This window comes from Anopheles merus, chromosome 2L (assembly GCF_017562075.2).
Source record: "Anopheles merus strain MAF chromosome 2L, AmerM5.1, whole genome shotgun sequence".
Taxonomy (NCBI): domain Eukaryota; kingdom Metazoa; phylum Arthropoda; class Insecta; order Diptera; family Culicidae; genus Anopheles; species Anopheles merus.
In genome coordinates this window covers 19478655-19504749 of record NC_054083.1, presented here as the reverse complement: position 1 = coordinate 19504749, position 26095 = coordinate 19478655, and the positions used below count along the sequence as shown (strand labels likewise).

The following is a 26095-nucleotide window of genomic DNA, read 5'->3' as shown; positions in this document are numbered from 1 at the left end:
GGGTTATTTTAACTCAGAAATGAAGACTTTGTTGAAGCAACTTCAGATCAAACAAATATTTCCGCCATAAGGATCAGCTTTCTAGAATAAGGGAGTTGTAATCTTGCATTTTAAAGTAAGACGTTACAACCTTCAAACTTTTGAAACTCAAAATCAAATTCATACTTAGATAGGATTTATTCTTTATACGATTTTCCGTCGAATTGCTTTCACTTGAAAGCTACAGAAAGTTGAACCTTTGAAACAATTGGTTGGGATGTAAATTTAATGACAATTATGACAATTTTTTTGCAGGCAACATTCAAAAAAGGAACGACTTAACAAGAACATAAAAAAGATATCAGTCCCAAATGTATCACCTTAAATGTTCAAATAATTCATATTGAGATTCATTCGATGGAGTATGACCCGGTTTTTCTTGATGTTTTCTTGTTGGTTGTCTTGGGGTGTGTGTATGACTCAATGGATTCCGCTGAGTATTTTCCGATGTCACCACTTGCTTGTTCATGTTTTTTCTTTATTTCTATCAGAGTAATATTATCTTAAAGATACTTCCGTCCTTCTCAAACCTGTGTTAGGGTAACAGGTGGGACTTATCATCATCATTCATCATCATTGATCATGACATGACAAATGACAAAATGACATAAAATACGGATAACATTTCAATAATTTGAAAAATAGTCGATTACAGAAAAAAATCATAAATATAATTAATCAATAGCACATCATCCATACCGTGTTGTTTTACACTGTCAGGATATCTAAGGAAATATAAACAAATATTCCTTCACCAACTAGGTTAGTAAGAGCCCGTTAACGGAAATTGCCATAAAGCAGAGCACATTTTTATCTTGATTAATGATATCCTCCATCTACCTATATACAGTTTTACGATGGTGCTCTACCGACATCAGCCACAAATTATTAATATTTTGCCATCCCCATTTCCCTTATTTCCAATTACGGTAGATAATTTCTTTTTCCTCTAACTTCTCCGTGTAGTCCACCAGAGTAACCACTAACGAAGACGTCGAACGGTTTTGATGTATCACTGTGTTTCTTCTGCAAGTACATAAAACGTGCTGCACAGCTACAGTGCAGTGTGTTCGTTTAGCCACAGTGAATATTGTTCAACTGAGATTGTCTGTGCTGAATCGTGTTGGAGTAAACGTTTCCCGAGTTTTGCTCATTCGTCATGCTCGCAGCACGAGATGCAACGTTGCGCTAACGCTCAAAAGCACCAAAAAAGCAGGGAATTCCGTAAAAATTGGACTAATTGATTTCAACGTGATTCATCGCATTACAAAGCCGCTCGGAGCGTTAAATGAAACAATGAAGTAACTAAAATAAAAAAAATGAACATTACAAAGCGGAGATGGATAACAAATAAAACAAACTGTGTTAGTGCGGCAAGTAAGAAGGCGGACTGCTTAGGGATGGGGATAACAATTTCCACGGCAGCGTACTTAATGCCTTCGGAGCCCACGGCTTTTCTATCGTGATGGTGTATTTTTATAGCCACCCAGCCATTGGCGGTGCCAATGACCTCCGCGTTTGGCTGCAAGTTTGACAAACGAACCGACGATGAAGGAGAGGAGGTTCGTTGTTTTTCGCTCAGCTGACTTTTCACGATCAAGCCATGCGATTTCGGGGTAAGACAACATATCCGCACACACACAGCTACCTATGATGCTTTTCCAACTGCCTTTACTTCTGCACCCTTTCTGAAGCTTCTCGAGAGATCAGTCGAAACATGTGTGTGTATACCAGGAAAGTTTGACTTATTTTCTCTCGGCTGACTGAACCGGGGGAAAGGTTCAGTTTCTTTCGCCTGGCTGAACACAGCCAGGCAGGCAAACACATATCAGGCAACAGCCGTACTGACTGACTGACTGACTGCGTTCGGGTGGCCTCTTTCCACGGATGTACGTGCGGTTTTGGTGGTGAGCTTAACGATCACTGCGCTTTTCTGTTTTCTTTCAGCTAAGCTCGACTTTTCTCGATTAGTATTCTTTACTTTTATTTCTTTTTTAGCTTCCCATCCGTTTTCCATCCAGCGAAATGACGGCACATTGGGTAAATCGGTAATCGGGTTTTTTTTCCTTTGTTGATTAAGCATTAATTTAATGCTTCTGTTTTGGTGCAACTGTCATCAGCATTTCTAATAAAAAAAACCAACAACCCTTCCACCCATTTTTGGTTCACATTCATGCACGGTGGGGTTTCCTACCGGGGCTGATAAGATGAGTTTTGGAGGTGAGTTGATGAAGTTGTTGACAATAGGGCTGATATGGTTCGAAGGCTATGCGCATCGGGAGCACAACAAACAACTGCTTGTATTATCAGCGTGTATGCGTTTAGCGTATGGACATGTGATGAGTGAGCTTTCGTTGTGATTTACTTGAGAAATTTGTTCGTTTTTTTAATTTAAAATTTAAATTGTTACTACAACTTTATTTTCGAGTAAAGACTGTAGAAAATCAAATATTTAGCACAATTATTAATTAAGACTATGACACAGAACACAGAAACTTAAAACTGTTATGTTTTTGTTCTGGAATCTTTTCATATCGAAAATATCACACCAAGAATCTATTTATTTTCATCTTTTTCACTCTCAGTAAATCTTAAAGGATTCAAGATTAAGGGCTTTTTCGTGAAAATTTCTAGTTAGAACCTACACACGTTAGAACAAGTACATCTTTCATTCATTAAATTGTCCCTCTACTTTAGTACAAGAAAGCAATTCGACACCAATTTCAATCAATTAGGACAGTAGCATCGTAATAATACATTACATCTATTTTTTTCAAAACAAGGGAAAACAATTGCATCAGCCGAACAAAGCAAACCACAACACGCAACCGATCGATAAATCACCGTCAGTACGCACTCTATGCTGTTTTCGGTAACGATCAAAGCTTGTACGTCCGAAACAGTACCGTTCCTGGAGCCCACGGCGGGTCATCCTGCATGCTACATACCCGCCGCCCGGGCGTACCCGTAGTGTCGGTGACATTATGCAAAAATAAACCAAGTCATGGCAAAGTGTAACAAGCAAAATCTAGCTAGCCCCGCACGTTTACTAGGGCTTCCCATCCACGGTGGCCTGACCGGGGCCTCAGCCAATCGGAGCCCGGCGATGGCACACGCCGCCAACGGCCAGCTCATGCCTATTAGGGAGCCCTGGACGCCTTGGCCGATGCTGTTGCACAAGAGCCGTAGCGGATTAGGGACTCTGTAGCGTGATCGATCGACTGGCTCCACATCGTCACCTCGCGAGAGGCCCGTCCCGGTCGTTAGGCGGCGCTGTTGGGCGGTTTGGTTTGGTCAGGTGATTTTTGCCAGTTCTTCGCAATGACCATAAATGGACATTGACCGACGCGCGACAGTTTGCAGGCTATGGTGGGCATAACTGCGAACTGCGTGTAAGCCCGTCCGGCTTTTCCATTTGTTTTTCCGAAGTGACTCATCACACTTTTTTATGTTCTGTTGCGAGTTGGTGAAGGATGAAAACGTAAAAATAAATTCTTCTGAATTCCACTGTCTGTACATTCACAGCAAATCCTTCGGTCGCGTAAGGTTCGCTACTCACATGGCCACGGCAGGATATTTTCACCCCCCTGGGAAGTGATATTTTTATGCCCATGCGTGTGTTAGGAATTAGGCACCTGGATGATTATTGTTGCTTGTTGGAATATAGACACTTTCGATTGCATTCGACCTGGATGGTTATGCTTTTTAATGGTTTTATGCAATCCGCAACATTCGACGTAAAGAAAGGAATATTTCTATTTCGAATTAAAGTGTAGTTTTTAATATCCAATATGACTGTTTGCATCAACTATTTCACTGTTGTGGTTTGCTTTCAACATTTTCGGCACCTTTATTACTTGCTCCATTCAAATATTCGAAACAGATTGTTTAATCCAAAACCAAAATTCAAAAAATCTAATGAATAGAATTCTTAATATAAATTAATTTGCTACGCAGTGTTCATAATATTTTTATCAATATCTAAACAATACTATTAAATACAAATTATCAATATCTTACAAATATTATATGTGCCATGTGCAATGCTGTTGATGATGCACCTCGTCTTGAAACAAGATTGACACCAAATTTGCATTGTGTTTTCTATGCTAGAGTTTGTCCAAGCTAAATTGTCCAGGTAATGACTAAATAATTGTGAAACCATTCACTTCAAAATTTCCAAAAGAAACCGATTACAGTTTATTTCCTGAAGTAATTACCTGTAATTGAAATATATAATTTTATACTTTTAAATAATGTTTCAAAGATTTTAGAACCGAATTCAAAACATTCGAAGAAAAAAAGCATAAACTACAAGTTTGTGTTCATTACATTGTTTTGCTATCGTTAATGATCACTGTACTATACTGTACATTCGAACAACTTGCTACACTAACTGTTAGCCTTTCAAATTGCACTGTTGCGCAGGGCAGATACAAACGATGATTTTTAGTTCACAAATCGCTCAACAAGCACCAAACAAACCGTTTCGCCTCCGTTTCCATCCCAACGTTATCAGCATGATTAATGAACCCATTTGCGCCTAAACATTGTCATCCGCCACAGTTTCAAACCGTTAGTCGAAGGCTCAAAGGTAGATGCCTTCGGCTAGCGCGCCATAACCATAAGCGATTAGCCATCGACGACCGGGCAGCAAACCTTCGGCGACAGCCCACAGTTGATTGACCCGGTCCGGCAAAGGGCAAGGGCTCGCGATCGCGCGCAAGGCTAGATTTTATGACGATTTCATTTTGCGCCAACACGGTGTCACTCGAGACGCACTTGAGCCGGGGCACACGCCAAGTCACACGCTCCAGTAGGCGATGTTTACGGAACTGTTAGGCGCAGCAAGGCAAACTAATTGCCTCGGAACGGGGTGGTACCCCATTGCTACGGCGCAGTGGGTGTGTATGTGTGTGTGTTGAACGCCCGCGTTGTTATTGTTTTGAGCGTCTGTGGTCAATCGAATACACTCGCTGTTTAATGGGTTACGACGAGGTAAAGCTATTTGTTTTGAAAACATTTTGGGACGGTATCCTACCCTCCGGGGAAATACACATAAAGTTTAGTGAAATTCTTTCAAACTCTGTTACGCTGTGAATTATGAACACAATAATTACGTACTGCTTTATGAACCAAATCTAGTTCTGCACAAATGCTAACCTAACAGCAAAAGCACTGCAGTCTGGAGAACAGTGCTAATCCGATCTAAATCCACACTCTTCCGGCTTCAGGTTGCGAAGGTTTGCAACTTTCGTGGCGAGCAGGGCTTCTAATCATTTCCTGCTAAGCGCCCGCCTTATCCCTTATTCAGCTGACCGCATTGCAGTCATGCACCTTTGCTAATAGGGTGTCGCGTGCCGTTTTGTAAACAGATCGCATGGCCAGTGCGCGGTGCAACCGGTAACAGATAGCAAGCAAAGATGCTCATTCAGATACGTCGAGAGCATTAAAGTGCTGCCCATTATCATCTGTACGATCGCAGCACCTTTACCTTAGAGAATAATGATTTATTTATTACATTTAAACTATTTTGAAATTTTAACCAGACATCCTTGCATTCACAGCTCCATTTGGTGGTTTATTTTATCTCAACTGTTGATTTAACTTAAGCCAAAAATCATTACATTTCATCACGATTTCTACCGAAATGTCTACTATGACAAAACCGTTGCTGGCTCAAGAGATTGATATGACCTACAACACTTGGCCGAGAGATCGAGAAGCATGACAACGAACGTTTACACATGTCGATGTATTATAATTACCGTTGCAATTGCACACGATCACGGGGCCCGTTGTTTGGCGCCGCTCCGGACCAGGAAGTGTCCGTGCAGCGTGCGCACCGTGTGTCTCACGGCACTACCGGTTGGAATGCAATCTGAAACCGTGAAACTAACTGTGAAACTGTGCTGCTACAGCTCACCAGAGATACTGCGGCTCTCGTCGGGGAGGACGTGGCGCGGTTGTTCACACATGAGATGACTCGCGGTGGCGGTACTGCTCTGCTGTGGCGTTGTGCACGCCGGAGGCAAACGGCAGATCGCTGACATTGAATTTTTTTCCACCACTTGAACTTGAAAACCCCAGCACCACGCGAAACGGTGGCGCCTCCAGCCGAAGGAGATGCAAATCTCGACACGAGGCAGTTTTTCCACCTCATTTTCTTCGACCAAACAACGATATACGGTGAGACAGAGCGCGATAGACAACTGGTGCAGAGCTGCGTCTAGGCACATGAATGGTGCTGAGATCGGTGTGATTGTCCAGCTTCATGGTCAAATCTACCGTTACCGAGCATCAGGTAGCCGACCGTGCGACCACGTGCGGTATGGATGTTTGCCGGTGATTAATGGCAACAATAACAGCGGTACACACACACATAATCGTAACCATTTCGATTGGTTGATTGAAGATCAAGTTAGCTTTGAGATGAGCGCCAAAAGCAACGTTTGATTGATTGCTTAATGTTGCATAAATTCACTGATCGTTTAAAAAGTTCAATTGATTGTAGCAACATAAACGTATGAAGGTTTCTCAATGTTTTCGTTAACAAATTTTTTATTCCAAATTTCCACAATTTTTTTAATGTCCATGAAAGTTGAATACTCGAATTAACAAGCGTTTTATTTCAATAATATTAATAAGCAATAGAATATTTCAATAAGTTATGACTTTTGGTTCAATATATTTCAAATAATAAAATAAAGTTAAATTACAACATTTTCATCTCATATCATAATATTGCTTATGAGTAATAACTACTTAAATTTAAGCCTTGCCAGTCAAAATAACATCTACGTTAGTTCTAGTATTAAAGAATATGATTCTTGTGTATGTTAGTTGAAAACAATATTATTTTTCTGTAAATATTTCTATTAAAAAAATTGCTAATGTTTTGGAAAGAGAAACATGGATTATATCTTGACTTTTTTTGAACAGTCGTTAGTAATCGATATATTTATATAATTAGTTACTTTTTTCATTTTTTTATATTTTATTTTATCCATTTTAAACAGTCCAAGCAAAAAAAACAAGAATTAAAACATAATCATTTTCAAATTTAACGGTAGAAAATCTAAAATTGACCACTAAACGACGGTCAGATGCACACTAAACCGAAACTATAACTAAAACGTCCCTTATTTACTAGAGAAGATCAATATCTACCCGCCATCGAGACCTCTTCGCTCTCGTAACTTACTTGTCGGCGAGAATAAGTGTACCTTCTATGGATACAACGAACCATTACTAGCTATGTCAAGGCAATTCAATACATGGTTCCATCACTTTGATTTTAATTTAACGGCCAACGCATTTAAAGAAAACATTTTATTAAGCTTCAATTTTTGCGACACTGGATCAAGGGAGATGTTAGGGGAATAATTTAGGATAGGTTTTAATTACTTAATTTGTCACAGCCTCAAGAGTGCTAGACACATATGTTGGTAAATAAATAAATAAATAAAACGAAATGCTTAACAAATGTTGAAAAAGGCCTCAAAAGGGCTTTAGTTATTACTACTTATCAACTGCAATTGTACTCGTTAATTTTGTATGTATTATTTTGGTATAAATAGCATTACAATATAGCAACAGTTTTTTTTTCTCGTTGGCTTCTATTTTCAACACGATAACTTTAATCGCCACGAAAGTTACAATAATCACCAGTCAAAATGCAATACGAATTACATTCCTGCAACATGTCTGCCTTTATCGTGTGCCACCAGCCCCGCAACAGCCCGCCTGCGCATTGCAATTAATTCGCACCACACGTGGTAATAATATTACGCTTCCAAACAATTAGAAAACGTGCCAAAACACTCACCGCCAATAAATTCCTCGCGATCAAATAATTACCGAACGTGATCGGTAATTGTGTATGTGTATGTTGGCGGTGTCGATTTTATTTCGCTATAGTCAGCCCCACGATCGCCACCACTGCCGCTGCCCACCCGCTGCCTGAACCATCAAAGCTCGCAGGGAAAGCAAACGCGCTACACATGTTTATGTTGCCCTTTTTGTATATGCCGCGGGCCGGTGTTCAGCCATGCTCTTGTGTCTCTCGCACAACAACTCCAAAACCAGCAAGTTGCACACGCAAAGCCCGAAATCAAATACACACACAGTTCGGAAGCGCACGCAAAACCTAACCAAGCACGCGTGAAAAGCGAAAAAGCCGGCATCTTTCACTCTTTCCTTCAAGAGTTTCATTTTCGTTTTTGACTCCAAGAGGATGGAGGAGGAAGGCCGGCAGCCTTTGAATAGTGGGGCCTGGGGCTTTTATTGTTTTGCATTCCCACTGCATAGGCACATTGGCGTGTATGTGGTTTGTATTAACAGGGGCCGCCTCTCCTTTTAGTGCTGCCCCGTTTGTACCAGTCATTTGCAAAGTTTTCGAACGCAACGAACCAGGAGCAGCAGCCAGACGAAGAAGAAAGTATTCGTTCGTGCTGCAAAGCGGACGTAACACAGGAAAACCTAGGCCCAAGATACTGCTTCTCGACTAGCCGCCCAACCAATCTCCTTGAGGATCAACTGTGGTTGCTCTTTTCTTGTGTTTGCTCTCCACAGACTTACAGAAGCAATAGCAGACTTACAAGCTTACTCAGCGCCAAAAGGGATAGCGGAGAGTAATGGGCCCCGGAGCGCCCCGGTAATGAACCATTTCGCGCTTCGCTTCGGTTTCGGATTTTCTCGTTCTGTTCCGGTGATTTGTTAGTTAAAACACTAAGCCATCGTGGCCGGGTTGGGGTGATCGCGAGGCAGTGCATGAATGAATGGAAGTTAGATGTTGTTTCGGCCGTTGTTCGACCGGCGGAATTGGCAGTAACATTAAAGAAAGGAAGAAAATTATGTACACTACAGTAGCAGCAGTAGCAGCATGCTCATGGCGATGACGAGAGACAGCATGGAAAAAAGTATCCAAAACGGAAGGCAAAACACGAGCGCAGGAAACGGTTCGTCGCTTCTAATGCTTGCGACGGTGACCGTTATTGTGGCGCCGTGTGTGTGTGTGTGTATCCGCGGTCGCCCTAATATGTTGGTGCTTTGGCGTTTCACTTTCGCTCGCTGGTTATGCAATGCAGCAATGCACCCAGAATCATCGGCCCGAGCGTGAATGAACGCCATGTTTCAGTGGTGCGAATGATGAATTTATCCCACATTTATCAACAACAGCACCGTTCGGGCGGACGTAAACCGCGTCCCCTATATTATGATGTGTGCCGGGCGGTAGCGGTAGTACTGCTGATGAGTTAAACATTACTTGCGCAATCGCAGAGACGTTGCGCGAATGAAAGTAATGTTTAAGTTATGATGCACCCACGGCGAACGATGCAGTACATATACGGGATCGTAAAATTGATATTTTGTGATGACGGTTGGTACAGTTGACTCGCTTACACTGTGTATCTGTATTGCTCGTGTATATGTAGATGATTTATAGAAGGTTCCCCAGCAAAGGTAAATTCTAAAGTTTTTTGTTTAATTCAATTTTCATTGCATAGCACGTTTATTTTGATACATTTTGTTAAACAGACTCACAAGAAATAGCATTATGATTCCAGATCAGCGCAATATTAAGTGATAGTTTTTAAACTTGTATCTTTCATATCAGAAATAGTATATAAAAAGAGTTTTAATGAATTTGTACACCCTAGGCACTAATCATTTCATACCTTAAATCTTGTTCATCAATGTTAACTTCACTAAGCTATGAAAAATATTATGTTAAAAATGGACTAGTTTAAATTAATTTTCGATTACTCTAACCCTTATTCTTCTCAGCGCAACAATCTTACCTGGTCTAGGCCTGTTTTCACTCACTAATAGGCTTGGGTGTCAGTGATTTATAATGACTTAATTTACCCGTATCAGGATAGTTTGTTCTAGGTAAGAGTTCGGTACCTTATGCACTTGAACCCATGGCGGATTATTGCCGTAAGATCTTTTTGGACCACGGTTCTTCATTCGTTGCAAAAAGGTAAGTTTTGAGTAGAATATAGTCTCACATACACCAGAAAAAAACAGAATAGAAATTTCCACAGCAGGGTAACCTACCAAGAAGCGAAAAATAATATACATTCTGTTATCCATAATTGTCTTTTGAGGGCGGTTGAGTCTGAGTAGTAGAATATTCACCAAAAAGTCACGAAAAAGTAGAAACCTTTAGTTTCGGCATAGCTGCGATTAAATCCGATAAAGATCTAGATGATCATGGTTGGTAGATGACCGTAATTCTCCGGAATAGCTTCGGTGTTTGGATTTTACGTGTTTGGATAATATCGCCATCAAGAACATGGATATTACAAACAAATAAATGTTGATCAGCCATTATATCGCAGTGTCTTTTTCACATTTTGTATGTCCTATATTAGTTACTCCTATGAGAAAATGCTCACTTTAGCCGAAATTTGATCTAAGAGACATGAAACACGCGCTAGTTTATCTCACAATAGAGCGTTATTCAAACAATCTACTTATTTTTACTTATTTTTTCTTCAATACAGTCAGAACTAACATCGTAGTGAGGTCAAAAATTTAAATACTTAGGTAGCATGATACAAGGACGCATCAAATCGCTTGCAAAAGGGCACCCACAAAAAAAAGGCCCAGCATCAGGAACTAAGAGGAAGATTTATGATTCGTTGTCTCCCATGGCCAAATTATGGCTTCCACAACAACAAAAAATAGTTATGGACCAAAAAACAAGCAGAAAAAGACTCCCAGCATCGCAAACAGTCTGTCGATCGAGCACGGATGTCCTTCGGTGGTTGCAAAATCACTGTGCTAAAGTGTCATAATCGCAACGATCGCTAAACAGCTTCCCCAAAAACTCTGCCAGCTCTGGGTTAGTAGAATAAAGGTAGCAGTGCAAAAAAATACAATGCTAAACACGACCGCAGAAACCCACAGCGCTAGCCACGCAACCAATTCAAACGCCCGCCACTCGGGTGGCCTTGTTGTGTCAGGTGGTAGGCCCCCCCAAAAAAAGAGGCATCAAACGTTGTATCTGTTCGTCAGTCACGCGAATTTGAAACTAGTTTGACAGGCCACGGAGTGTTCCCCAGTGTGTGTGTGTGTGTGTGTGTGTGTGTGTGTGTGGACTTTGGCGAACGTCACATGATGCTGAAGATTCTGGCTACAACAAAAGGAAGTGTGTGAGACAAGTGCGTTCTCGAAACGCCTCAGCCAGTCGGATGTTTGCGTATTTACGGTGTTTACTGTAGCGGATGTAATATGCACCGGCGAGTGACCTGTGTACGGTGCAGTCCTACTTCTTCACCCACCTTCTAGCGCGCCCGGCGAGCCGTCATCTCAATGTGTCAATGTTGTGCGCCGTGCCAATGATTTAGGAACGTTGCCAAAGTTGTCAGTAGGTGGCGTTTTTAGTCGTGTTTCATTTTCGGACGCTGCTGTCCGATGGTTTAGTATCTATTTGCCGCACTATGGGAAGCAAAAGCGTGTAGAATTAAAATTTGTAAATGTTGGTACTAGACGTTTAGATGTGGACTCCTCTTCCAGCTGACTAAATAAATAAATAAATACGGTTACGAATAAGAATTTAATAAAGATCAGAGTTAGTCTATTAGAACTGTTGGTATCAATTTTAATATCAATCAATAAAAATGATTTCATTTACTTTTCTAGTTAATTGGTACAGCAATCGTTGACAGTTACCTTAGCCATCCAAGAGCCAGGCTCTATGTAATTAATTGATTTACCCGTCATACTCATTTGCATCTTCATAAATATTTGATCCTAAAAAGGCATTACACCATTACCATTACACCTAATCTATAAATTTAAAGCATGTGTTTGAAGCATGAAAAATAAATGAAATATATGTTTTTAAAATTAATAGGAAAACGTTTAGATATAAAAGATAGTAAATAAACTCTTTTATATTTCATCCATATTGCCTTCTACATTTTTTTAATATATATTTTGAAACTATTAAACTTAATTTTGAACCTTTCGAGCACCCTTGGTGTCGCACTGTTAGAAGCGGCATACCATTCCCAGCGTTCTAGTGAATGCGGTTGTGGTTGGTGGCTGTGATTGGCGAATGTGAGTGCGGCTTTTTTTCTCCAAGGTAATTCGAACTTGAACTACTTTCGATGTCCCTGAGTATCGTGGGGTCGGCGTGAAAAGTACACGGCCGGGTAGGTGATACAGTTGTTACTTCCCCCATTGCCAACATTTTGTCTCATCCTCATCTCGGCCGCGCTTTGGTCTCGCGATGGCGGAGTTGTGGTTTTCTGTCATAATAGTAGCAATCGCCGGAGCGTGCCAATGGGTGTCGCGATTAATTTCGTGACCCAATTCTTTCGCTCACACTCCATAATTTGCACCAAACGGATCGGTTTCCACCAAACGACCCAACCCCGATGCCGATGATGATGAGCGGGAATACAGCGGTTAGTCTAGAAATATAATTTCGCGGGTGGATGTTACTTTTTCACTTTCACGCCGATTTTGTGTGCCCCCGAGTCAAGAAACGACTCGTGTCAAAAGGGGACATTATAAATAAATACTGGCCGCGCCGGTTGGTGCGAACGAAAGTGTTTATTTCGGTGGCATTTATAATTAAGGGCGATTATTTTAATGCACGTTGGCATTGGAAAGATTAATGAAACGGAAATCAAAGGCAAAGACGTGTGCCGCTCATTACGGGTGTGAGTTATTCATTAAACGTTCTTGTAAAGAAATGATTAATATGTTCAGTTTTCTTTCTTTTTAAACACATTGAAGCGTAAGTTTTATGATTTTATTTTCTCCACAAGAAGTACGTCCACTTTCTCAAGATAGTTTCAAGCACCTAGTAGGCAAAACATTTTCAAAAATATTTCAAAAATCTAATTAAAAACAATTTCACTTCGCCAATAAATCCTTCAATACTTTTCGTTTGAGTGGATTATTTCTGCAAATTATTGACATGGAATAAATCTTCATGTGCCATTACGTAGTTACTTGCCATAATCGTTTCTTCCTTTAAAACAAAACGCAGCGAAACAAAGTATCAAAAGTGGGTGAAAATAATTTGTAAAATATGAGCACTGACATACCCGTGATGGTGGGGTCAGACACCACACAATGGTAGCAATTGGCTGTCCGCATAGGACGCGGGTGTCGTAAATAACTATCGACTTATCGCTGTTTGCTATCTGCATGCTCAACCACATGGTCAGCGAAGTGGGCCCACACACAGCCAGCACACCCGGCCCAAACGCCATGTGATTAAAGTAAACGTTCGACAAAACCGCCCGATCGCCGTACGTGCCGACTCAATGAACCGGCTTAGTGTCAGCCCGTGTCAGGTAAAGGTTAAAGCAGAGTTTCAATAAATCCTCCACCACCCATGCCAGGATGCACCCAGCAGATTGCAACGTTCTCATGAGCAGAGTGCATCTTAATGTGTTTAATGCATCAGCGATCATCGAGTTAATGAGATTTATTAATTTTGTAGAAGAACTTGCAAATGTTATTATTGTTATTGTACAGCTAGGACAAGTAGGAATAAACCTCGAAAATGAAATTTGAGTGAAAACGAAAACAAAGCTTTACATAGTGATAGATCCTGAACATTCCAGTCTATAAACCTGATAAACATTTTAATTTATGATGGCCCGAGATTCTGCTATCACGTGTGACATATGTCATAAAACTGCATGCCTGACCATTTCCTTGGACAGTCCTCGCTAGGGGTTAAACCTTCACCGCACTCACGGCTTGCAATTGACAGTGAAGATGCCAATCATACTTATCATTTCTATGTACCACCACTAAACCCTCTCTCTCCCTTCCCTTTCTCTTCCACCCTGAATACCGACGACCGGATGATGAAAGGGAGAAAAAGGGCACACGCACTCGCACTCGCAACAGTCAAGGTTGGGGTTTGACATGCTCTCGCGATCGGAAATAGAGGAAGTGGCCAGGGCTATCGCTAGAGCCGCTGGCGGTCACTGCCGTCGCGTCGTATCAGTGCAAGGCTCTCCCTGCGCCTGCAGCATCCACGCCCGACCGCCCCAAACAAAACAAAAAAAAACCAGCACGCATGGAACACGCCTTATAAAGTGCTGTGTAACCGCGCGCATACCCGACGCCGCGACGGACCCACCGAGACACACCAACCTACCAACCTACCGACCCACAGCAGACTGGGACCAGCGATTTGCAACCTACCGACCGACTGGTCGACTGGCTAGGGTGCATGGGACTGGCTGAAGGTGAACTTGCTCCGAGCGTCGTCACCATCGCGAGATCGCGTCACCAATTGTCCCTCGCCACCCAGACTAGGAGGAAGTGCATGGTAGTAGATCCACTCTTTCAGGCTGCTGCTGGAAGGTGATTTTGTTGCTTCTTTTTTGTTACCCGCAGTCTACGTCGCGTCTTTCCGGTTGAGATGTGGAGAACACTGCAGACACACTGTTGACTACCAGTGGCAATCGGCGAAAGACCTTCACGAGGATCCACAGCCACCAACTGGCTGACACAGTACGCGCTTTACGAATACCCTTTTGCTTTACGTTCGCCGAACCAGGCAAAGAAGTATCTTTTGCTGGGTTTGGGCCTGGCGACGGTAGCCTGACCAGAGATAACCATTACACTCTAATTGGTTGCATAAATCTGGTTAAAGCCATGGAGAAACAAAAACGACAAAAAGAACGTCACTTCTTGTAATTGAAGAATGGTGTCCCGTTCTAGTGCCGGATCGCCATGAAGGATTCTTACTGCGAAACTGGAAGTTCGTCCTTGACTTTAAAGGAGGGCATGGCAGAGATGTTCCCGCTTTTTATACAAAGAGCAGAAAACGATCGTCTTGAGAAAGGTTAAATAAATCAACACTTCAATAGACATGTTTACGTACATGTGACACAACTTTTTAAGTAATTCTTTGTTTTAAAACATCATTAATACTTTTATTTATTTGCTAGTTTGATCAATGATTGATCATGGATCAATTCATCTATTGTATTTTATTGTTAATGATAACATGTTTATTGTTGAATTAATTCATTAAAACTCTGGGCACTGCGTGGATCGTTTTCGATCTACGGCTTTTTTCACTCTCCTGCTCTATGATTGTTCTCTCAGCAACTATCAGCAGAAAATATTGCAGCGGGAAGAAAAAGAGAGAGGCTTTATTGCCGAGATGTCGAGATAGAAAGAGCATCTTTCTTTCTTTCAATACATTTTGTATGTCATTTTTGAAAGATGTTAATCTTCTGGTAAAAAAGACAAATTGAACCGACTTCAACAAAACCGACGGTATGCTCCAAACCTATTTCAGCGAGCAACAAAGATAACAATGAGTAATAAAAGTATTTAAAGAAGAATACACGACCATCAGCTAAGAACTGCGTACCAGAAAATACAAATAAACAATAAACAAACAACAAACAATAAATAAAAACCAAATAATCAAAACGAGTTATTAAAATATATAATAAACCAACGAAATCTAGGAATAAAAATCAATCAAAATACAATTAAATTTATAATCAGTAGGACAAACTTTTGTATATGTTTCATTCGCTTAAATAAACGATATTTGCCTTCCTCATTAGCTCTTCCCATACTGACTGCATTAAGTTTTGCTTGAAACTTTCAATTTTATGCGTGAACTGAACCCTTCAAATACAGAAAAACCGCTTTGCCTGCCTACAAGCCTCCATTACCAATATCGTTCGTACCATTCGATTGCTAAATTGCTGAAATGTGACGATCGTAGCCATACATAAATTGTGAAAAAAAGAAACTTCAAAAAGTATGCACGCACTGAAGGAAATGGGTATGGAGTTGGAGTCTCCAGCTCTACCACGATCCTGTTTCCGAAATAGACGCCGACCGATGGTGGAACAGCGACGGCGGTAGTGCATTAGCGCATTGCGTCCTACGCGAAGGTTGTTGCATTTCCCAAGCGCCACCCCAGCTACGGGTCAGCCTGCCTGCATGCCGAGGTGAATGTGCGCCAGCTAGATGGCCTGTCTCCAATATCTCCACCAGCATCCACCACCATCATTCGACCTATGTACCGTCTGCACCAGAGAAACGCATTTACGCATGCTGCAGATGATGGAAATGGTTCGTGCATTTCGTACCTCCGTGGCATGTCGTTAGTGTCCAGAGGTACGCACACACACTTTTTCGAACGCATACGTTTGTTTGATTGGGCAGAGTGAGCGTAAAGGGGTGTGAGCGGGAAGGGATAACATACAACAAGTTGAAAAGAATGCTGGAATGCTGCAATAGCAAATGATTTCATATTTGTAACCGTTGCACCTCGATTATACAGCATGTTGATGTATGCTCAGCTTATTTTTTTTATTCACAGTCCTTATAGGTCATAACAGATGAAACTTCAAAGCAAAAACCACTTAATTGATGACCTTCGGTAATATCGAAGTAAAAAAAGTGATTCAAATATCAATTACTTTTATCTAATCTGTATGCTTTGCAAATAAAGCCCCGTCCAATGTCCTCACGCTTATTCCTAGATTTATAGCTTAAACGGTTTAGCTTTTCCCTTTGTGAGGCCTAATACTGTCTTTGTTGCATAATCAACCATTCATATCCATTTCGGTCGGGTCGATACTGTCATTCATAATTCTTGAGCGTGAAATGTGACAGTGTAAGTTAGCCAAACACAACGCTGGAGTAGGAAACCAAACGAACGCTCGCCCCGCCGTACAAGAGGGGGGAGTCGGTGCTACATTTTCATTCAGCAAAACCGAAGACACTGAACTTTTTGCCTCAACCCGCCTCCCGGTCGGGCTTCTGGTGTTACACTTTTTCGGGTGCATTTGGGTCGCATGCTTTTCATGCTATCACTAATCGCATTAAGAATGAGTTCACCGCTGACGTCAGAGACGGTGCGCGGGAGTGCGTACGTTAGGCTAATGGATAATTTTATTAAAAAGCCACTGTAAGAATCACGTCATGATGATACTCTAGAGGTGTTTTCTAGACTAGGTGTCAAGGTAAAATATATTTCATTCGATTTATTTGTTGGTTAAATTGGGATTGAATTTTGTTTTCTGATGCAAACGACGATGGTTATTTAAATATTTTTCATACTTTTAACGAACGTAGTTCTATCATTTCGAAAAGAAAACATAAGACATTTAACGTAACATATACAAACAGGAACAAAATATTGTAAAATACAGAAGATGTGAATTTCAGTTATAAGGCTCAAAACCTCCAGAATACAAAAAAAACTAGACAAATATAAATCATAAGGAAGAAACAAGGGACCCTCAGTGGTTCTCTTTATATTAACACTAGCTCCTTCAAAGCCGGAGAGGATCCACATAAGCAAGGATTAGATGGTAATAATAAGTCCAGTAAGCTTGACAAGGATTGGTATAACCGCACGAGACGAAACTATACAAAGAGAAAGAAAAGTTAATTCATTAACTGAAGTGTATGACAAAGAGTATTAATTTGTGGAATAGATTTTAGACCAATTTCTGGATTTGGAGATGTTTGATATTAATTCCAGAGCGTATATGTTTGAACTTTCGCCACCAGTTGCATGATCGGGAATGTATTGTAATGTTTGCTTATAATCGGGAACTGGAATGCAATCGAAATTGTGATCTTTTAAAATATTTGCACTATTACATGTAACATTGTTTTAAAAAGCGTTGTAAATGACCTTTCTTATACGATAGAAAAAGAAGATAATAAAATATTGACACCATAAATTATACTTAATGTTGCCAAAACCCGAAGGTTTTATATGTAACTACGTAAGCAAGCAAGAAGGCAAATCATTTCCCGTTGAAAAAATCCAATACTAAACGAATATTCTAAACAATATTAAATAACTGCGTCTATTTCACTTAGAATATTTGTTTGTTTGTCATAAAATGATCTATTTGTACAAAGAAAGCAACTATGTAACATGCAGATAGTAGACAACACATCAATCAACAACGAACACACATGGGCATATTTCAATTAAACAGTATATATATTTCTTATAAGTTTTGGGTAAAAATATGCGCACTCCTACACCCTGCCTCAACTCAATCCCTCCTTTTATTGGCTTTCCAGCCACATCCTGTCCTGTGCTAGATCCTGTTAACCTTGTTCTAATACGCTCGAAGACCTGTCCATTTGTTCGCGTGTGTTCCTTACAATCCTATGACTTATGTTCCTATTTACAGTCACAAGGAAAAGCCGGTCCAACCCATTCCGACGCATTATGTGGTATGAAGCAGATTGTTAAATGCCGAGTAGGACGATTCCAGATCGAACAGCAGCTGACGAACCTGCGCCTCGGTTAGATCGTCGGACGCCTGCATCGTGTTCAGCGTGGCCAGCCAGTTCGAGACCTTCTCCTTGCCCTCGAAGTTGTCCGGAATCAGCGAGAGCCGGTTCATCGTGTCCAGCAAATCGCGCAGCTCGGGCTGCAAATCATCCATCGCCCGTATCTCGAGCCGCAGCTTGTCCATGAGTGTGATGAACATGGACACAATGTCGGCAATGCACTTGCTCGTGTTGCCCTTGTCGTCCCGGATGGTAATGGGACGGTCCTCCCTGATGCGCTCCAGCGCTGCCGGACAGTCTAGCCGGAACTTCTTCACGAACGAGTCGATCGTCGGAAACTCGTCGCCCTGCACAATCTTGAACGCCACCTTGTACTGTACCAGCAGCTTCGAGCAGGCGGCCGTATACTCCTGCGGCGTAATGCAATCCCGGATGTATGCTTTTTCCAGATTTTGCAGCGTAGAGACAAGTGCGAACAGATCGGCCATGTTGTCGTACTTCTCTCGCTCCCTCGCCTGCCGGTAGAGCTTCACCTCCTCGTACAGCTCTGGTCGATTATCCTGCATTTTTGTGCGTGGTACAATTACTTCTCGGGTGTTGGGAGTTTCTTTGTACTTTGTGCTGCCTAGTTTTCAATCACGAACAGACTGTTTTACGCACGGCATTGAAGGGATGGCGAGTGCAATTTGACCTCCGCGTGATGTAATCCGTTTTACCGAACAGAACACACGCTTAACTTAAGAAGAATAACCAAAAATAATAAATTTCACAGCACTGCGACGAAACTTTTGCATTGGATTTGCCAAGTTTGTTTACGCTTTTGCATTGACTCATCCCAATGTCATCCGTGACGGCGGTTTGACGTTAGAGCTGTCAAACGCCCCGCAACGAGACACCGGGCCGGCGCTTGTTTACATTTTCCATACGTGTTTTCGCGGTCTGCTCGTTCAGTGCGCTAAATACCATGGATAGTTTGCAGGCAATTAATTCTAAACTGACGGTGCATTCAGCGGCAGCTCAAATCGAAAAGATTTTGAAAATATCCCAAAAATCAACGAACCAAACGCTGCCGGAGCCAGATATTGAGCTGCTGAAACAACTCTGCAAATCGAACAACCTACGGATATGCCAGCTGGCAAACGAAGTGCTGCTGCATCTTGCCACCGAAGGGGCGGTTGAACTCGGGCAACTGCTGGGAATGCTGATGACCACGCTGCCGAACACAACTCCCGGACAGTTCATCGTCATCGGGGGGTCTATTTTCCAGCTTCTGCTGCTCGATCTTCGACGGCGGTGCCTAGCCACAGAAAACAAATGCAACTATACGTGCCAGTTCGACTTGAAGCCGCCTCAACATCCGGTGATTCTGCTCATCGAAAAAGCCAGCACGGGCTCCACGTCAACCGTGCTTGATTTGATCACTGGCACATTGAACCATTCGGACGAAATAATACGCACGAACAGCATCGAATTTTTACGCCCCGTGCTGTTGCATCTTTTCGTAAACGTGGCCATATACGCAGACTGTCAGCCACTGTGGAAACATCTAATCGGCCGAGCTCTACACGATTGCAAAGCAGAAACGGTTGTGTTTGAAATTCTAGCATGGCGCCGAGATACAACAGCACCTCAAACCTGCTACACGATCGGGCTATTGACGGATGCTTTAGAAATAATTCAAAGCGAGAATGACGCAAACATTCAATATCAACTGGAATACGCCTTGTACATGGTGGCAGTTCTAAAAGATTACATAGAGTACAATTACGATCCAAGCCGTTGCTTTGCTTTGCTGCATAAAGTTGGTGTTGCGGCAATGAAGTGTGATCCGCCTCCGAATTTAGATGTGCTGACGGCGATCATTAGCGATCTTCTGCCGATCGTAACACCACTAAAACTGTACGGATTGCTACAACTTATTCAAGTGATACTGCCGGCCTGTGGGAATAACACCCGCCTGCTTATAAAAGAAGCCATGATTCAGTTGCTGGGACAGCCATCATACACAGCAACATATTTGACGCTTTGCGACAGGATTCTTACACAGGTCGAAAAGGACTTTTCACAGGCGGATGGCAAGAACGCTGCGGATTTGCCTAATGTTCCCGTTCGAACCACCTACTTTCATCAAGACTCAGCCAAGTGGACGATTCTCTGTAACTGGTGGCATTCTTCGGACACGGCAATCGAGGATTTTCTTCGAAGGCAAAACACATCTAGCACAAGATTTACCTTAGCTTTGGGCCAACTTCATCGCTCAATTTTCTTGTCACCTTTCTACGAAGAAGATGTATGGCGAACGAATTTTGACCGTTTAGTTAAACTGATGTGCCACGGCGATTTGCAAGTTGCCCAATGCAAGATACCGCTGCTGTACGGACTAGCGCAGCATAAAGATGCCCGGCGCCGACTGCATGTGCTGCAAACTATAGCGTCGATGGGAGCCAAGGAAAATCTGATTGGAATTCTTAAAGCTCTCACTAAAGGACTCGATCGTTCGCTTTGCCTCGATCTGTACCTGCGACTATGGAAGGCTGAACCGCGAACCTATCCGTTGCTGTACGATCTGCTGAAAGATACCAGCCGTCAGCCGAATGAAGATCGCTGGGAGCATACAATTGCTCGCGCGTACACAATCCGTGAAGTGTGCCTTATAAAGTAAGTTCCTTGAACCTCGGTAACTGTGTTCAATTGCTAATGGTGAATTATTGGTCTCTTCCGACAGCCCACAACAGCACGGCGAAGATTTGGTAAACTTATTCTCGGAAGTGCTTAGCAGTCCCAATAACAACGAGAACGAGGTGGCTATCTGTCTCTCGCTCGATGCCATCTCGAGCCTCTGCGAACACCAGGTTGTCAACATTGTGTCAACATGGAAGGTGTTAGGGTTCCGTTTCGCTAACGAACGCCGCCCGAAAGTGATCAAAAGCTTGTGCCGGTTCTTTGGCAGTGTGCCGCTTATTAAAGTGACCACACCGGAACAAGAAAGCTTGGTAAATCATATCATTGGTACGCTCTGGCATTACGTGACCGACTACGAGGATCGGGGAGTTCTGGAGGCCGCTCTGGGGACGTTGAAACACTTTCACCCGGATACGCTAACTCTTCGCCAGATACCGGAAGTGTATCGACAGGGCATCGATCTGCCAGAACCGAATGAAGAAGGCCTTTCTGCTGCCGACAGTGCTGGATCGGTACCACCAGAATGTTGGATTCAGCTGCTTCTGTACACCAACCATTGTGCGATTGAAGCCGTTGGCGAGCTTTTGGCCCACTACATTACCCGCGAGATCGAAGGCTACCGGGGCGGTATCTACCAGACGCCAGAGGGACGTCCAGAACCATCCAACTTGAAGTATCTTCCACGGGCAAGCATTTTATCGACGATTGTTAACTTTCTCATAACGCAAAGCACCAAGTTTACGAAAATCGAAACCACACCCGAGCTGGTGCTAGTACAGATGCTGCGGATAGTTGCAAAACCATATCCCAAGCCGATTCCACCGCTGAATTGGTGTTTTCTGCATGAATATTTCGTCCATTGCTTCGAAATGCGCGATGCCTGCCTGCAGATATCCATCAAGCAGATGCCCTACTCTGGTACCGCCAAACGGCTGGTGGAAAACTATCTGAACGAGCTGTGCGAAACGATCATGCTGGAAGAGGATCTGCTGAAGATTTACGCTGCCATAGCCGAAATCACCGAAGCGGTGCAAACGGACATTTACAAACGATTTGTGCACCTTTCGCTACAGTATCTGGCCGAGCGGGCGGAGGATCAACAGTTTGCTGACAATACTCCATTCATTCAGACGATGGCATTAATCGCAGGCGCCCTGCAGAGGGAGAGAAAGTACGAAAATGAGGACAACTTTGATCATCTCTGCACGACGCTGGAGAACTTTTTCATGCGCTTCGATCAGGAATCGGATGTAAGTGATTGAAAGTTCATTCCTCAACTTCAACACATTCATTGAGAAACTAAAATTTGTTTTCGTTTGTTCCATTTCAAGGTTTTTCAAAAGTACATCGAAACGTTGGTGCATCTTCCTGAGAAACACTTCACGGCCCTTCTGAAACCCAGCACCTGGACGGAAGGCATCAATGTGGAAAAGTTGGAAAAAACGATTTATCTACAGCTTGCCTTCCGGCGGTACAATCCTTCCGCCAAATCGTTGCACTTCTTTGGTCTCGCCGATATAGTGTCGGCAGTTGCAAAACACCAAGATGCTTCGTTGAGTGTCTTCTTCCTGCGGGAGTGGTTTAACTTCGTAGAGCAGTTTGCACGGGACAATGAGGAACAACCTTCGCATGGAAAGGATCTAATCGGCTTTATCGTTGAGCTGATTGGTCTGTTACAGTGCAATCTAACAGCTACGGCCGATCGCATAGAGCAGAGTACCATGTTTATGCTCGATGCTCTGATCACTGCTGTCGTTAGCTTCTCAGGCTATGGTGGACTGTATGGAGCGCAAGCATTTGCGAACGATGGATCGTTACGGTTGGCACAGTTTCCACTTGCACTGGTTACGGTATTCCAGCAAAATATGTGGCGTGAAATTGAGATAAAGGTATGTTACGTTTAGAGTTGGTGTTGCATTTAGAATAATAATTATATCGTTGGTTTTTTTTTAAAGATCTACGAGTTCCTGTATCATCTTTATGGCATTGCGTCACTACCGAACGAGTTCGCAGAATGTTTGCGCGATGCGCTGATATGTTGCAAGAGGCAACCATATTTTCAGCAGTCAAAAACGTGGCCCAAATTCGTGACTCTGAGACGGCGATTATGATTTTTTTTAAATGATGTTACAAATATGCGATTACTCTAAAGATACAATGAAAGATTTATTTTTGTTTTTAATAAACAGATCAACCCATTAAACTAACGATTGATGATTATATTAAAAAATGAGAAAAAATACGATGACGTATTAACAATTTTTAAAATTATAAAAATCAATAATAATTTGCGTCACAAGTTTTTCTTGTGAGCCTTTTTGTAACACAACTGGAGACGTAATATTTATAAGCAGTAAACAAACATTAAAAAACATACACACAAACCACACCGTGCTCCCTACGCAAAGGTCACACAAAATGCGCCTGACTTGACTGCTCCAGAACAGCCGTCACGCACACATGGTAAAGCGAAGAAAAGATAATGACCCTATTAACGCACCGACCGGCGGTAATCGCCCTCACGACGTCGGCGAAGCAAGTCAAACTCGCTGCTTGTTTGTGCGGCGCATCATCGGAGTCCCCCAAACATGAAGGGCCAAGAAATATTAATCGAATCTGCACCGCATCGGCTTGAAGCTGCCTATAAGGACATATTCACTGAGGGTGCATTGCAGTTTTTGGGCCAGCTGGTATCACAATTTGACCTAGAAGTTGAACAGGTGAGTTGAAGTGGGATTGATAGCGGAGGTAAACACTGTGGGCTCCCTTATCTTGTTTTGATTTGCTGCTCTACTCTGTCTCCAGCTGTTGCAAAATCGAGTCAAACGGAGACTGCTAATTCAAGAGGGCAAGTGGACGCCCGAGTTCCAGAACCGCACTGAATCGTTGGAATGGAAGATCAACGATTTGCCGGACCGGTTACGTAATCGAAAGCTCGATCTTGGTGATGTGAGCCCTGCAAATACGATACATTTTACCGATTGTCTGTACGCGGAAGTGCAGGGAATTCAGGTTAGTTGTTTGCGATCTTTTCGATCTTCAGAGGAAGTCCCATCTAAAAGCATTTGCTTCCATCTTTGTAGGTTGATTTTGACGATGGACACTGCCCCACCTGGCGTAATACCGTGCAAGGTCTGTTCAATGTTACGCGGGCAGTACATGGCAGTCTGCAAGGTGCACCGCTGGATGTGCAAGCATACCCGCTCCTGATGCTGCGCCCAAGGGCGTTCAACATGATCGAGCATCACTGCATTGTGAATGGGAAGGAGGTGATCGGCCCACTGTTTGACTATGCGCTGCTTATGTACCACAATGCTCGCACTATGGCAATCCTTGGTATAGGGCCTTACTTTTATCTGTCGAAGGTACTTTAACTAGATTTCAGGATTTTGTATTCAATTTAATTTAAGTTCCCTTTTACCTTCTCCACGCGTAGATCGAAGATCCGAGCGAAACACAGCTCTGGAACAAGATCTTCACCTGGACCGAGGATCAGTTAGGGTTGCCCGGCGGTACCATTAAAGCATGCGTGTTGATCGAAAACATCCTGGCAGCGTTCTGCATGGAGGACATCCTGTACTCCATCAAAGAGCATGCGATCGGGCTGAACTGTGGCATATGGGACTACTGTGCTAGCATCATCGCTAAATTTGGCTGGAAGCGGGAATTTCTGCTTCCCGATCGCAACAAGTACGTCAACATGGGTCAACCGTTCTTGCGCAACTATATGCGGCTGCTCATCAACGTTTGCCACAAAAGGGGCGCATTGGCAACCGGTGGTATGGCTGCGAAAATTTTGCCCACCGGAAAGGAAAAGGCTGCCTTGTGAGTAAAAGTAGAAACGAATATAAAGTAGTCGATAATAGTGGTGGTAGCTCGGAATCGGACCTTCCCGTTTCCGATTCCATGTTCGGAATCAATTCTGGAACCACTTCCGAAGCTGAAATTGGAATCGGCTTCGAAATCAGAATTGGTTCAGAATTGGAATTAGCTCCGGAATGAGAATCAGTTCTTGAATTGCAATAAGAGAATGGATCGTTTACAAGTAAATTTGGATCATTGGACCAAAATACCTATTCCTATGGATAAACCGACTCTGATCCCGAAACCGATGCTGATTTCGGAACCGATTCCGATTGCGAAGCCGATTCCTATTCCAGCAAATTCCGATTCTGGAGCTGATTCCGGAATCATTCCGGAGCCGATTTTGGAATCAATTCCGGTGCCGGAATCGATTCTGGAAACTGATTCCAGACCTACTAGCCGGAATCCATTCCAGAAAATTTCGGAGCTAGCTGGAAACGATTAGGACGAAAACTTCACTTGTCCCATCACTAGTTGATAACATAACACTTGATGTCTGTTTTGCAGAAGCGACCAGGAGGTAATAGAAAGCGTTAAAATGGCTAAAGCGGTAGAAATAGATGCCGGTGTGGATGGGTTCATGATTTACGATCTGCGAATGATCGATGCCATTAACGAGCTGTGGGAAAGAAAAACGCACAGCGACAATCAGCTCACTGTCCTGCCCAACATCTCCCAAATTACTGCCGATAGTTTGCTCCAGATACCGAAGGGCGGCGTAACCATCGATGGACTCAAGTAAGTAGAATAGCAAACTGTTTTGTTCATCCACTTACCATTCCGATTTCCGCTATGGTAGCAACAACATTACGGTAGCGCTGCTCTTCATCTACCATTGGCTGACCGGGAGTGGGGTGTTCTTTTTGAACGGAGCCGTCGAAGATTCGGCCACGGCGGAAATATCACGCTCCCAGCTGTGGCAGTGGATCCGCATGGGAGCCGTGCTGGAGGATGCCGACAGGACCGTCGTCTCTCGCCGGCTGGTCTACCAGACGATGGATAAAATCATATCCGCCGCTTACCGGGCCTGGTGCATTACGCCCTCGGACCGGAAACGCCTGCTGTCCGCCAAGTTCATGCTGCTGGACGTGATTTCTTCCCGGCATTACGTCGAATACATCACCACACACTTGAACGATAGTCACAAATTCCGCACACTGCACAATAAAAACGATGGCCTGATGGCGAAGTTGTGAAGCTGATCCGTTGCCGGTATTTCCGCTCAACT

At 42.9% G+C, this 26095-nt stretch overlaps 3 protein-coding genes across 3 annotated transcripts; 2 read left to right on the top strand and 1 right to left on the bottom strand.

Annotated features, from left to right (window-relative positions):
* Positions 1-18003: 18003 nt before the first annotated feature.
* Positions 18004-19163, bottom strand: LOC121591621 (vacuolar protein sorting-associated protein 28 homolog). The gene has a single exon (XM_041912345.1). It carries the CDS (start codon positions 18885-18887, stop codon positions 18255-18257), a length of 633 nt encoding a protein of 210 aa, XP_041768279.1. The 5' UTR covers positions 18888-19163; the 3' UTR covers positions 18004-18254.
* Positions 19164-19221: 58 nt separating this feature from the next.
* Positions 19222-23205, top strand: LOC121591617. The gene is made up of 4 exons (XM_041912341.1): positions 19222-20979; positions 21047-22253; positions 22335-22892; positions 22959-23205. Exons 1-4 carry the CDS (start codon positions 19286-19288, stop codon positions 23112-23114), a joined length of 3615 nt encoding a protein of 1204 aa, XP_041768275.1. The 5' UTR covers positions 19222-19285; the 3' UTR covers positions 23115-23205.
* A 294-nt stretch (positions 23206-23499) lies between these two features.
* On the top strand, positions 23500-26069 carry LOC121591619 (malate synthase-like). The gene is made up of 6 exons (XM_041912344.1): positions 23500-23723; positions 23809-24015; positions 24087-24368; positions 24440-24828; positions 25375-25605; positions 25667-26069. The coding sequence occupies exons 1-6, from the start codon at positions 23592-23594 to the stop codon at positions 26061-26063; spliced, it is 1638 nt and encodes a 545-aa protein (XP_041768278.1). The 5' UTR covers positions 23500-23591; the 3' UTR covers positions 26064-26069.
* Positions 26070-26095: the final 26 nt, after the last annotated feature.